This window comes from Polypterus senegalus, chromosome 3 (genome assembly GCF_016835505.1).
Source record: "Polypterus senegalus isolate Bchr_013 chromosome 3, ASM1683550v1, whole genome shotgun sequence".
Taxonomy (NCBI): Eukaryota; Metazoa; Chordata; class Cladistia; order Polypteriformes; family Polypteridae; genus Polypterus; species Polypterus senegalus.
The window spans coordinates 214,224,691-214,239,895 of record NC_053156.1 but is presented as its reverse complement, the minus strand read 5'-3'; the positions used below and the strand labels follow the sequence as shown (position 1 = coordinate 214,239,895).

Below are 15,205 nucleotides of genomic sequence, written 5' to 3'. Positions count from 1 at the left end.
CAAATGCACTGTATATGTATGTGTGTGTGTGTATATATATATATATATATATATATATATATATATATATATATATATATATATATATACATATATATACATATATATATATATATATATATATACATATATATACATATATACACATATATATATACATATATATATATATATACATATATATACACACACACACACACACACACACACAGTGCATTCGGAAAGTATTCACAGCACATCACTTTTTCCACATTTTGTTATGTTACAGCCTTATTCCAAAATGGATTAAATCCATGTTTTTCCTCAGAATTCTACACACAACTTCCCATAATGACATCATGAAAAAAGTTTACTTGAGGTTTTTCTAAATTTATTAAAAGTAAAAAAACTGAGAAATCACATGTACATAAGTATTCACAGCCTTTGCTCAATACTTTTTAGATGCACCTTTGGCAGCAATTACAGCCTCAAGTCTTTTTGAATATGATGCTACAAGCTTGGCACACCTATCCTTGGCCAGTTTTGCCCATTCCTCTTTGCAGCATCTCTCAAGCTCTATCAGGTTGAATGGGAAGCGTCGGTGCACAGCCATTTTAAGATCTCACCACAGATGTTCAATCGGATTCAAGTCTGGGCTCTGGCTGGGCCACTCAAGGACAGAGTTATCCTGAAGCCACTACTTTGATATCTTGGCTGTGTGCTTAGGGTCGTTGTCCTGCTGAAAGATGAACCGTCACCCCAGTCTGATGTCAAGAGCACTCTGGAGCAGGTTTTCATCCAGGATGTCTCTGTACATTGCTGCAGACATCTTTCCCTTTATCCTGACTAGTTTCCCAGTTCCTGCCGCTGAAAAACATCCCCATAGCATGATTTTGCCACCACCGTTCTTCATTGTAGGGATGGTATTGGCCTGGTGATGAGCGGTGCCTGGTTTCCTCCAAACGTGACACCTGGCATTCACACCAAAGAGTTCAATCTTTTTCTCATCAGACCAGAGAATTTTGTTTATCATGGTCTGAGAATCCTTCAGGTGCCTTTTGGCAAAGTCCAGGCAGGCTGCCATGTGCCTTTTGCTAAAGAGTGGCTTCCGTCTGGCCACTCTACCATACAAGCCTGATTGGTGGATTGCTGCTCTCATCTGTGAAAAGCACAGTGTGCCATTGGTGGACCTGCCAATTCTGGTATTCTATTGCAAATGCAAATCAAGATCCACAGTGCAGGGCAGTGATCACAGGGCCCACTAGAGGACGTCGGGCCCTCAGGCCACACTCATGAAGTCTGTTTCTGATTGTTTGGTCAGAGACATTCACATCAGTGGCCTGCTAGAGGTCATTTTGTAGGGCACTGGCAGTACTCATCCTGTTCCTCATTGCCCGAAGGAGTTAATACTAGTCCTGCTGATGGGTTAAGGACCTTGTATGTCCCTGTCCAGCTTTCCTAGAGTAACTACCTGTCTCTTGGAATCTCCTCCATGCCCTTGAGACTGTGCTGGGGACACAGTAAACCTTCTAGCAATCACACATATTGATGTTTCATCCTGGAGAAACTGGACTATCTGTGCAACCTCTGTAAGCTCCAGGTATCTCCTCATGCTACCAGTAGTGACACTGACTGTAGCCAAATGCAAAACTAGTGAAAAAACAGTCAGTAAAGATTGAGGAGGGAAAAACGTAAGTGACCTCAACCTGTTAAACCATTCCTGTTTTTGGGGTTGCCTCATTGATGCCCCTCTAGTGTACATTTTGTTATTTTCTTTAACACCAAAACAGCTGAAACTGATTTCAACCCCTCTTCTACTATTTAACTGACCAAATCAATATCCCAGAAGTTTTATTGACTTGATGCTCTATTCTGATTAAAAAGTGTTCCTTTAATTTGTTTTGATCAGTATATTTTTGTTATTATATAATTAAGTTTAATGTGTGAAAAAGCCACAAAGAAATAGCTGGACACTTTTGGATGGTTTTATGGTTGATATTCTTTGTTTCTTCAATTTGTGTCTTTTAGAGTTCTAGTAGGTTGGACATTGAGAGATCAGCACCTCCATCAAGCATTAGTGAACGAGGAATGGTAAAGCCTATTCTTAGGCCAGATCCACAGCAAAGTTATCGGAAACAGGACCTGAGGTATGAGTAACACTGTGGCAGACTCTTCATTCATAATAGTTTTGATAAATACTGCAAGGGATAAGCATTTGTGAGGCAGACTCTTCATTCATAATAGTTTTGATAAATACTGCAAGTGATAAGCATTTGTGAAAGTAGAAATATATTAGGAATGGGAAAAATATGCACTTGATATTTTTTGTTGTTTGTTTTTGATGCACAAGAGATATATGCACATGACCTGTGTCTCTCTTTATCAGAGAGACTGTCCCAATTTGACCACTGTTGGTTGAGGAGTCCAATTCTCAAGTCATAAATATTGGTCCTGTGGAAGGAAGCCTGTCTTTCAATCACTGACTTGTGTCCATCTTATTAAAAAGATGGTCACACTTCAATGAAGTGTCACTTGCTGAATTTTGTAGTGCCTAAAGAGACATTTCTAGTTAATGATGTTAATCTGGCATTTTGTAAGATACTATTTTAATGGGCTCTTGCTCTCTTGGATTCTCTGGCTTTGGCTTACTCAAGAGTGGGGGATATGTCTGGAGAGATGGGATAAGGGAAATGTGATGCAGTTGTCCATTCTACAGAGTTAGTTCTTCTAAAGCATAGTTTATATGTTGGTTATATTTACTCAGTGAAGACTCTGTAATTGGTGCCGTAGTCCCCCAAGCAAAAGGTTAAATCATCTGAAGGAAGCATTTAAGGAATCCCTTAAGTCTTTTTAATTGTCAGTGTAGGAAAACCAGGTCTCACTGCAGCATATAAGAGAATAATGACAAAAATAGCCTTACAGACCATGTGCTTGATTTTCTTCTTGAGGCCATGTTTGTCAAAGATGCAAAGACACAGTTTCCTGAAGGAGTTGCTGGCGCAGATGATGCAGTATTTAACTTACTCCTGGAGTTGCTGGCGCAGATGATGCAGTATTTAACTTACTCCTCATTTTTCCACTTTTCTCCAGTGCTGGCAAATGGTGGTGGGTCAGTTACCTGGACAGGGATATCTTGGTAGTATATCATGGTTTTCCAGATGTTAAGTAGCAGTCCAAAACTCTTCTAGGCCTGTGCAAAAAAGTTTTCTACAACATAGGCAAAAATAACTCATTTGCATTGGGCCACTGTATTAATGTCAGAAATGCAATATTCATAGGTTTTGATGATATTGACAGAATATATTAATTTAATATTTTTAGTTTTCACTGTGTATCATGGCAAAAATCAATTTGTGAATGTTGTACAGTTATGTCGTAACAAATAATTGGCATTCAAGTTAAAGCAAAATAATCATATCACACACTAAATAATTATTTTTACTATATAAACTATGTGCTAAATAAAGTGTCAGTCACTTCTTAGACTTCTTAATCGTGTGAGGCTGATCTCTGCAAAATGTAGTGTGTGTCTGTTTTAATGTTAAAGTAGATATTTATATATGTTAGAAATACTTGACATTAATAATACATTTAAGATGTCATGATTCAAATCCATATAGCAAAACAGGTTAAGCTTCTGCTTTAATATTATACCTTGTAGGTTTTTTTTTTTTTTTTGGTCCTTCTAACCATATTACCATCTTGCCCCTGACATTTTTAAATGTAACTATTTTGAGTATTTACCAAACTATGTGGTCCTACCTCTAGTAACACTAACACTTACTGTTAGGGATCCTTCATTATTACCCTGTTTTACACCTCATACATGATTCATGATCAGCCTTTGGAAACAGATGTGAAGTTAGCTGTTTGAAACTGAAGACCTGCTTTATAGACCATGAAGGATGGCTACTCTCATCAATAATACAGGGCCACCCTTCTTCTGTGCTGAGCATAATGTGCTTGTCAACTGTAAACCATTCCGGATACCTTAGGACTTGTTAATACAGTAGATAGTGCAAAGCAAGACTTAAAATGCTATATAAATGCAAAATACAAATGCTGAAAAAGGCAACATCTGTCGATAGTGGAATAAACCTTTTTCATGACAGATGGTTTTTTGAATATCAGCTTTCTCTCAACAGGTCCCAGGATGGCAATGGTCCAGAAATGTTGTTACCAGCCAGTACTGAATTTAGAGAAAGCTGTAAGTAACTACTTTTTACTCTGATCTATTTCTTATTGTTTTCTTTATGTTATAGCAGCAAATATAGCATGCCATACATATTTTAGTTAAAAAAACAAGTCTTTTAAACATGTTTATTTAAGTGTGTTTATATGTATTGATTTTTCATTGAATTTAAAATATGTTTTTACATATGTTCTTACTTATGGATGGATTCCTAATAAAAAATTACCTAAACTACACTCTTCACTGTTTCTTATATTTACTTATCAGTTGTATTACAATTTCAGTGTTTTTTCAACTGAAACCCACCCAAGTAAGAGATCCATATTGCCAAAGTAATAATATATTCACAAAACTCAATCAGATCAATAGTCACTGAGAAATAGCAAGAAATGTATTTAGTTGAAAAAGAATTTGTTGCACTAGTTTTTAAAATATTGAGACATTTTAAAGCACCAAGGGAAACCATGTGCAAAAGGCTTATTTTGCTTGATAGTAATTTTTATTCTAAAAATGAGGAACTCCTTTTCTAAGTGTTCTGAGGAACACCTTTTCTAAGCTCTAGAAATGAGTGATTTAAAAGGTTTGAAAATGTGTTTTGTGAAGGTCAGACAGCTTTAGAAGATCATCTCTAAGTTTTCAGTGGATTCAGTCAAAGAAAAAAATGCAAGCCTTTACAGTTGACAGTTTTATCTTGGTATTTTGAGAATTTTAGATTTAAATCGTTTTTTCATGCAATTTTTTTCTCATGCATCTTTCCAGCTCACTAAAGCACCTGTTATAATAGTAAGAACATCATTTGATTTTCTTGATAAATATATTAGTGTTTGCACCTTTTACAATAGTAAGAACATCATTTGATTTTCTTGATAAATATATTAGTGTTTTGATTAAAATAAACATTTCATAATATTATGCAGATTACAGTAATCAGTAGGGGTCATTTTTACTGTTATGGCTTCCTTATATGCTCGACCTTTGTTACTTGTGCTTCTGACACTGAGCAGCATGTGCCAGTACAACTGTAGAGATGAAAGTCCACGTAAGCTTCTGTTATGCTTTAGCTAACTTTGAATGTTCACGTGCAGTTAAGTAGCGTATATTTCATGTCTCCAAAAACTGATAATGTGTTTGTGTCAGTAACTGGATTAATATAAATTAATGTATTGTAGAAAATGCATGCAATAATAATAATAATTGTGGACAGTGGAATCAGATTACAGTAGGGCTCATGCAAATTTTGGTTTAATGTTAAAATGTGTATTTTGTGGTGTTATTGCAGCGGCTTGACATATGAGCAAAAGGACAGGTTAGGCCCTGTAGGGGGTAGGGCAGAGCTGTGTGCTTTTAAGGAGGTTAAAAGGAGTTATGGTTAATAGTGTGGCAGGTTGGATGGTCCGACATTACCTGGCAATGGAATAAAGAGGGTGGATGCATTGTCAAGGCTTGTGAGAACAACAGTCACCTTGAAGAGGAAGAGCAGCATCTCAATGGGGGTAAATGGCAAGCGTAAATCTGGATCCTTCAGGAAAAGGGCAATAAACGGTTCTTTCAAGGACTATTAAACAGCTACTCTTGTCAGTATATTAGTCTTTCCTCCGCTGTACTTTGGGATGTTACATTAAAATATGTGTGCTGTATGATGTGATGACACAACATTAAATTCTTTTCTCGACAAAACTTAAAACTAATGATTACTCATGAATTATTGTCCTATCAGTGGGCTTTCTGCAGAATGCTCACATATGCATTTTGCAATTTTTAAATGACTAAACTAACTAAAAATAATGCAGGGATTTGAAAAATTTAGTAAATAAAGTACTACAGTTTATTACTGCTATAAATTACCACCTGTTATTCTGTGCTGCCAACAGAAAATACATTTGTGATTTAATGTATGAATGCAGATACTTTCCACATTCTGATAATAATAATAAGGTAGCCCTGCATTAACCATTAAGCAAAATAATCACATGCTTAGGGCACCACAGAATTTTTTAAAGAGTAGGAGAAAATATTTAAGCATAAATAAAGCCATAAATCAGCAACAATAAGCATCATTTTCATATCTTTTTATCCATGTATGTTGAAGTGCTATACATATTCAAGATTTGAAAATGAATGAAAGATATTTATTTGGTACAAGTATGGATATTTCTTCATTGGAATCTACAGTATATATATAATTCACTAAGGCAAGACACCCATGGAAAGCACGCCGGAAGGGGTGTGGATTCACTAAGCCGCCGACAAGCAAGACACCTATGGCACACGCAGGAAGGAGCTATGCCCACCAACTCCAAGACCATTGGATACGACGACAATTCGCAGAGCCACGCCCACCAACTCAGATGCGACGACACAGAAAAAACGGCGTCATTTATTTTCGTCTGTCGTAGAGGCCACATGCACCTCCAAGCCACGTTGACTGTTCATAGAGGCATGTTTCTCGCGGAGGTGAATCGCCATATGCAGCGTGTAAAACGGTCTGCGAGGGGTATACCATGGGATCCGTACAACAATCCTTTACAACTGAGGTTAAAACACAATAAAGTATGCAGTCTTTAAAAACCGAGTTTTCGGTTACGACGCACGACCGTGTGCACCGTAGCAAACTATTTTACACACTACATACAGCAATTTACATCCGCAACAAACATGCGTCTTCTTCAATCACGGACAATTATATGTTGCTCTCTCCAGAGTTCCATCTTTTTATATATAGAAAAGCAGCCAAAACCGAACAGAGCAATGAAAAGTCTATGTGAGTCACAGGTGCTTCTGGACTGTGCAAAGACAACAACGATTCAAGTGACGAGTTGGAGGTGGGCACATGAGCAGGCAGTGCATACTGAACGAGAAATCAGCAGACTAGCATGACGGAGGGAGCGGAATGGACGTCCTTCTTCTCTCTTCTCGTTCCACCCTCCGAGCCTGAGCGCCGTCCACCCCCATCCCTCCTTCTGGCAGGAGAAGGCGCGATGGCGGTCCGCCAATTTTTAGTCACAGACGATTGTGTGTTGGTTCGTTCCGTGCATTGTTACAATGTTGCTATTTTTGCTGATTTATTACATTACCGATTTTTCAAATGTTAATTTTCTCTATGTGCTTAAAAATTATTTAAAAAACCGGCCTGATTATGCAGCGTATGTTACGCCGCGGGTTGGCTAGTATATTTTAAAAAGTTAGCCATCCAACGCCGATTTCTGTAGAAAGAGGATTTTGAAAATTGAGAAGTATTCTCTTGAGATCATATAATTTCATTAGTGCGACAAGTGTGAAACCTTTCTTTAGTAGAATGGTTTGTAGAACTTTGTTTTGATAACCTCTGCTAAGGCAATATTTAGTCAGTGTAGACGTACATTTTCTTTTTTGTCTTTGTATATAATTTTCTTCATGTTCATAATGATGTTTAGAAAGGCAATATTCAAGTCTAGTTAGACATGATTGTTTCTGTTCATTTGTAAACCAGAGGAAATGGAAGAATAGCTCTTTGAATGCTTACATTTTATATTGTCAGCCTTGCTTCATTTTTACTGTGTAGTCTTGACTGTACTCATTTTTAAAATTCTGTGTCTTACAAGGCATTTGCAATGTATATTTATTTATTTTTTGTTCAGTTCTTCTTAATTTAAAAAAAATAAAACTACCCACTGTTAACCTATAAAACTGGGCCTAATGAGGCATCCATAACTGGATTCAATCTGAAATGTATATGTGTATAGATTGTCCTCTGTTATACTGTAACCATGAGCATTTTTAATTATATTGTAATATACTGTTTCGTTTACATCGCCCATTTCTAATGAGCATCCTAAAGATAGGAGAACAAAATAGTGCCATGATGACACAAAAGTTAACTTCCTACATGAATGGGGTATTGTTATCAGACTTTTGCATGTGACAAGTACCATTAAATAATATATCTTAAAACAATGCTTTGCAGTTCAGCTAAACTCAATGTATGATAAAGTCGTGGTCATCAGTAGCATCAAGACCACAGATTTCTTGCATCACATAATATTAGACTATAAATTACAATATAATTTAAGACTCTTTCAGTGCTAGAGTGAATGTCACACAAAACCTTCTCATAAGGTTGTTTCTTTCAAATGTGACTACAATTTGCTGATTGCAGCCTTTTTTTTTTTAACTTTAATAGTAAGTGGTATTGTGGCTCTGTTAATTCTTGTGTTTTGTGATTTAATTTTTTCCTTTCAAATATGATGCTTTTATACATGTTGAGGTATTTAATAGAAAGATTTGTAATGGTCAAAAAGTTAAATGTATTACAGTTTAGTGTGTACAAGTCTCAACAACAGGGAAGAAAGAAGTAGGTAAGTGTCCAATGTGCAAGTTGTTTATTTTTAGTTTTCTTTTACTCCTCATATACTATATATTCATTGTTGTGGTAAACTAAATCTTATTTGATAACTTTGATTTTTAAACTGAATGTTAATAAAAAGGGTATTGTCTAAAATGTTTTCTTTTTAATTTGCTTTTACTTCCTCAGCTGAAGATGCTTTCCTTTCTGCAATCATTAACTACACTAACAGTTCAACGGTCCACTTCAAGCTATCCCCTACATATGTACTATACATGACCTGTCGCTATGTGCTATCAAGTCAATATAGGCCAGATATGAGTCCTTCAGAACGCACTCATAAGGTGATAGCCATTGTCAACAAGATGGTGCATATGATGGAGGGTGTTATTCAGGTGAGCGTTCAATTTATTTTCTGTTGAATTTGTTAGTTTAGGCTCCACTACAAATTTGCTGTTTTGTTTAATGGGTTTAGAACACTTATTTGATCATCTTTCCAAACTAGATAATTTAATTGGAACGTGAGACCACTTTTGAAAGGTTTGATACTACACAATTGAAAAAAGTAGTCTTGCATGCCACAGTACAGTATTTAGGTTATGCATTTAAAGGGAGATACAGTTACAGATACAGGGAGGAACATAAGTATTTGAACACCCTGTGATTTTGCAAGTTCTCTCACTTAGAAATCATGGAGGGGTCTGAAATTCACATTGTAGGTGCATTCCCACTGTGAGAGACATAATGTAAAAAAAAAAATCGGGAAATCACATTGCATGATTTGTACAAAATTTATTTGTATTGCACTGCTGCACATAAGTATTTGAACACCTGAGAAAATCAGTGTTAATATTTGGTACAGAAGCCTTTATTTGCAATTACAGAGGTCAAACATTTCCCGTAGTTCTTAACCAGGTTTGCACACACTGCAACAGGGATTTTGGCCCACTCCTCCACACAGATCTCTTCTAGATCTGTCAGGTTCCGGGGCTGGCGCTGAGCAACACGGAGTTTCAGCTCCCTCCAAAGATTTTCGATTAGATTTAGGTCTGGAGACTGGCTAGGCCACTCCAGAACCTTGATATGCTTCTTACGGAGCCACTCCTTGGTTTTCCTGGCTGTGTGCTTCGGATCATTGTCATGTTGGAAGATCCAGCCACGACCCATCTTCAGTGCTCTGACTGAGGGAAGGAGGTTGTTGCTCAAAATCTCACAATACGTGGCCCCATTCGTCCTCTCCTTAATACAGTGCAGTTGTCCTGTCCCCTTTGCAGAAAAGCATCCCCAAAGCATGATGTTTCTACCCCCATGCTTCACAGTAGGGATGGTGTTCTTGGGATGCAACTCCTCCTCCTTTTTCCTCCAAACACAGCGAGTGAAATTTAGACCAAAAAGTTCTATTTTGGTCTCATCTGCACACACGACTTTCTCCCATGCTTCCTCTGGATCATCCAGATGGTCATTGGCAAACTTCAGATGGGCCTGGACATGTGATGACTTGAGCAGGGGAACCTTCCGTGCAATGCGTGATTTGAAACCATGATGGCATAGTGTTCTACCGACAGTGACCTTTGAAACTGTGGTCCCAGCTCTGTTCATGTCATTGACCAGCTCCTCCCGTGTAGTTCTGGGGTGGATTCCTCACCTTTCTTATCATCTGTGATCCCCCACGAGGTGAGATCTTGCATGGAGCCCCAGTCCGAGGGAGACTGACAGTCGTCTTTAGCCTCTTCCGTTTTCTGACAATTGCTCCAACAGTTGATCTATTTTCACCAAGCTGCTTGGCAATTGCCCCGTAGCCCTCTCCTTGTGGAGGTCCACAATTTTGTCTCTGGTGTCTTTTGACAGCTCTGTGGTCTTGCCCATGGTAGTAGTTGGAGTCTGACTGACTGTGGGGTGGACAGGTGTCTTTAAAGACCTCAGACAGTTGCTGCTAATTAAGATTACTAAGTGGAGTAGAGGTGAACTTCTTAAAGGCAGAGTAACAGGTCTTTGAGAGCCAGAATTCTTGCTGATTGCCAGGTGTTCAAATACTTATGTGCAGCAGTGCAATACAAATAAATTCTGTACAAATCATACAATGCGATTTCCTGAATTTTTTTTTTACATTCTCTCTCTCACAGTGGGAATGCACCTACAGCGTGAATTTCAGACCCCTCCATGATTTCTAAGTGGGAGAACTTGCAAAATCGCAGGGTGTTCAAATACTTATGTTCCTCACTGTAATAGAATAATTTTTTCTACATTAACCATAGACTTTTTTTGACATTACTTTCTTTTATTTAATATACTTGTTAGAACAACACTTGAAGGCTACACAAATGCCCAGAGCTGGTGTTTACATTGTATATTCATATTCAATGACAAACCAACACAAACACAGCAACAATTTGGAAATTATTCTAAGACAGAGACTAGAATTTTGAACCCAGAACTCTGCAATTGTAAGGCATCAGTTTTAACCTGTGTGCCATCTTGCCTCCATTGCGGTAACATTTTTCATTTGACTACCATTAGAAACATGATTGTTTGGGCACACCTGTGTTCTTTACACTTTGAATCCCACATTTTGGCCTCTTATTGTAGTTTATGCATGCATTTACTGTATTTTATTTTTCATGGTATTTATCCCCTTAATGTATTAATGGAATATTTTAATTAATCTCTTAGTACATTTTACCTTTGCTCAATTCATAGTTACTAGAGGATGCCTTGCTTATTTATTTTTATTTATTTTTTTTAAGTCTGACATGCTTAAAGGGCTTGATGACAGACAGAATTAGAGCTACTTGTCTTGACCTGTATTCATTAATTATTTATTTTTACTCGTTGGTTGTCAACTTTATTATTACGTGGCAACCACTCTTTGGAAATATAAATTGTTTAAACATATAGTTGGTATATGTTTAATGACTCTGTTGTCTAATCGTTTTGATAATGTTTATGGTATTTGCTTGATGTTGTTTTCCTGGCCCTTTTCTACAGGACATACCCAGTGAGGATCAGGTAGGCACCTGGTGTCAGGAACTTGTTTTTAGCTCGGTCAGCTTTGCACAGTTTCTCATGCTTTTATTTTCCATATCAAAAACCAAATAAAAAATAAACTCCTTTCTGCAGCTGAACTTGAAACCGTACATAACACTCATTCAGCAACTTGGAACATGCACTAATAAAAACTTTGACTGTGCAACTTAATATCAGCATTCCATATACTACTGCTTATTGCACCTCAGTTTGGATGAAATCCAGCCCAAGTTCTTTTGCTTTTATTTATTTATTTTTTTAAGTTTGATTTTGTCTGTGGTTCCTGTTCTTCTTGGATTTTTTATGCATTATGTGGCTGGGGTGATATGGGGGTGAAAGAGTACAGTATACTAGGACTCTGGCTTCTTCTGTTAGCTATTGTAACTAAATAAAGCCAGGGTCTTTGTATTATCTGGCAATGGGTATTTAACATACTGAAATACCAGATATGATACTTGAGATTTTTTTTCCCAGAGGTGTGCCTCTTTAGCCTAACATAAGCAGCAAAATTAGCAGTGCAGAAATGTATGTTTAATGTAAATTGATAAATATCAAACCCATGCTATGGTCCAGTTCATGCTAGAGGAGTTACTCTCCTTGGAAACATTGCCTTTTCAACCTGAGTGGTTCCAATAGAGGACCAAATTAGTTAACTTTATTTGAAAATTTTAGTTTATAAAGTACCCACAACTAGTGATGAGTATAGCAAGGCACATACAAAGGGAGTTTAGTGCAATTTGAAGATTAATTTAATACTTTTAAAAACGACATATTTATACAGTGCGTTTGCTTTCTGCACACTATGTGTTGTTGTAGATTTCATTTTATTTCTTTAAATTTGTCATTTTTGCACGATCAGTCTACACCCAGTAACCCATAGTGATGTAGTGAAAACATGTTCCAGAATGATTTGCAAATGTTTAAAAATCAAAAAAACTGAAATCTCTCATTTTATAGGTCATACCTTTTGATGTTGTACTCTGGATTATGGTCAGGTGCATCCTGTGTGCTTTAATTATCTTTGAGATAAAACTTGATTGAAGTCCACATATGGCAAAATGAATTGATTGGACACATTTTAGAAAGGCATACATTTGTGCTTGTAAAGCCCTACAATTTAAACTGCATGTCAGGACAAAAACTTTGTCATGAAGTCCAAGGAACTTTCAGTAAATGCTCGTGGTAAAATTGTGCTAAGGTATAGATTAGGGCAAGGGTATAAAACCATTTTTAAAGCTTTGTTCCCAGGACCACAATGACCTTAATTGTGAAATAATTTGGAACCCTCAGAAGTTTTCCTAGAGTTGACTGCCTGGCCAAAGTGAGTAAATCTGCAAGAAGAGACTTAGTCAGGGAGGTGACCAAGAGCCTAATGGTTATTCAAACAGAGGTTTAGACATCCTCTTCTGAGATGGCAGAACCTGACAGTAGGATTACCACGTCAGCAGCATTCCCACAATCATGAGCTGATCACAGCCCAATTGGAGTTTGCCAAATGGAATTTAAAGGACTTTGAGCGTATGAAGAAAAAGATTGCCTGGTCTGATAAAACAAAAACCGAACTCTTTGGCAGAATTCCCAACTCTATACCTGATAAAGACCAGGCCCCAACAGTGAAGTGTGATGGTGGCAGTATCACGATATGGAGTTGTTTCTGGTCAGAACTGAGGGAATGATGAATACAACCAAATACAGAACGGTTGTTGAAGAAAACTGTTCCAGAGTGCATGCAACTTTAGAATGGGGCAACAGTTTATCTTTTAGCACGACAGTGACCTGAAGCATACAGCCAAGACAACCCTGGGATAAGTCTCTAATTGTCCTTGAGTGTCTCAGTCAGACTTAAACTCCATAGAACATGTGTGAAGAAACCTGAAGATGGCAGTTGACAGATAATTCCCATCCAGTCTAACAGAACTTGAGAGGATCTACCAGGAAGATTTACGTAAACTGCCCAAATCCAGGTGTACAAAGCCTTGCCAAAGAAGACTTAAAGCTGTAATTGCTGCTAAAGGGGCTTCTACAAACTACTGAAAAAAGGCCCTGAATACTTAACATGAATAACAGCTTTTAGTTTTTGAATTTTAATAAATTTGCAAACATTTCTGATGATCAAAATAGCAAATTTACCCATTTAAAATGATTTCTACAGAAAATTAAGGAGTGCAGAATGTGGAGTATGAATACCTTCTGAATCCACTGTGTATAAAAATGCAAATTAGTTAACAGTAGATTTTAGAGTAGAGTAACAACAGTGGTATGTCAAACATGCCCAAGAAAGGTAACAACATTTTTGTTTCTCTTTTTTCATTTACAATATTATAATATTTCTGGTTGAGTCTTTGCAGAACATCAGATCAATACCATCCATTTGGTGTTGATATATTCCAGATAAAACCAATTATTAGTACATGCCACATCCAAATCCACTGTTAAAATGCACACAGACATGCAAGTCCAGCTTACTTTCCTTATGTATAATTGTCACTATAATTGTCAGCAAGCAGGATTTAGCACTGTATGTAATATAGTTCACAATTTTCAGTGACCTTCAAAAAATTATACATTTTGTGTTATTCTACCATTAAAGCTATAGAAATACAAACTGTTATTTGAGGTTGAAAATCATATTCAGTATTATGTATGATTTTATATTCTTTCCTTTCAAATATTATTCTTCAATTGATAGGCACACTTTTAAATAGCCTGGTTTAGCTGACAGTTTTCAGTTTCCTTTCATTAAAAGTTGGTCTGAATTTATAATTGTGTTGTTCTATTGTATGAAGTTATTTTTAGCAGCTCAATGCAGTCCAGAGAAAGTTTTCTTTTTGTGGTTATAGTGTACATTTAGTTCAGTTTAGAGTCAATAATTAATCTATCACTCACAACTATGGGATTTGGTTGTCCAGGGAAAAGAAACAACTTTATAATTTGTTTCTATTGAAATAAAATCCATTTTGTAACTGTGAAGCTTAGAATATTGCTTGAATTCTTTTTTGAAAGTTTTTTAACATGAAATTGTTTCAGGCATTAAACTTAACTAAAATATTTTCCTAAAACACTTGTATTTTTAAATGCCCAATAATGTTAGTTCAATAAAAACTAAAAATGTTAATATTTCCACCTCCTTTATAGCTGATACATATCACAGTCACTATGTTGGGTACTTTATATTACTAAGTTACATAATTCCCTAGATGCTACTGTTGTGTTTATGCAGAATTAGATACACCTCTGCAAAAAAAATATATAAATAAATCTAACACAGTAACTCTTTTGTATCTGGTATCTGAGGTTTTGGTTTATGGTGATGCTAGTCTGTCCCTGACTTTTGGGTGCTACTGGTGTGATTATTTTCTAATTTTCTCAGGTCTTAATGTCAAACTCTTGATCCTTACAGAAACAGAAGAATATTGCTGGTGCTCTAGCCTTCTGGATGGCAAATGCTTCTGAACTTTTAAATTTTATAAAGCAAGATAAAGACCTTAGCAGAATCACCTTGGATGCTCAGGACATCTTGGCCCACTTAGTACAAATGGCCTTCAAGTAAGAAATCTGTTTTACGTAAATACAAGTGCATGGAGAAAAGAGGCCTGCCGAACAGGATGCTAGTCAATTAGAATGAAGTGGTTACTTTATGATGTATGTAGTGACTTTGAGAAGAAATTACTTGAACTGTTAGCCAATTA

General features: G+C 36.7%; 1 protein-coding gene across 1 annotated transcript in view; it reads left to right on the top strand.

The window, feature by feature from the left end:
* The window catches only part of LOC120525817 (afadin-like), a 365,848-nt gene that overhangs the window by 208,910 nt on the left and 141,733 nt on the right, over positions 1-15,205 (top strand). The window contains 4 exon segments of the mRNA XM_039748422.1: positions 2,008-2,126; positions 4,125-4,186; positions 8,682-8,887; positions 14,917-15,062. Of these exon segments, the coding sequence (XP_039604356.1) occupies positions 2,008-2,126; positions 4,125-4,186; positions 8,682-8,887; positions 14,917-15,062 (533 nt within the window).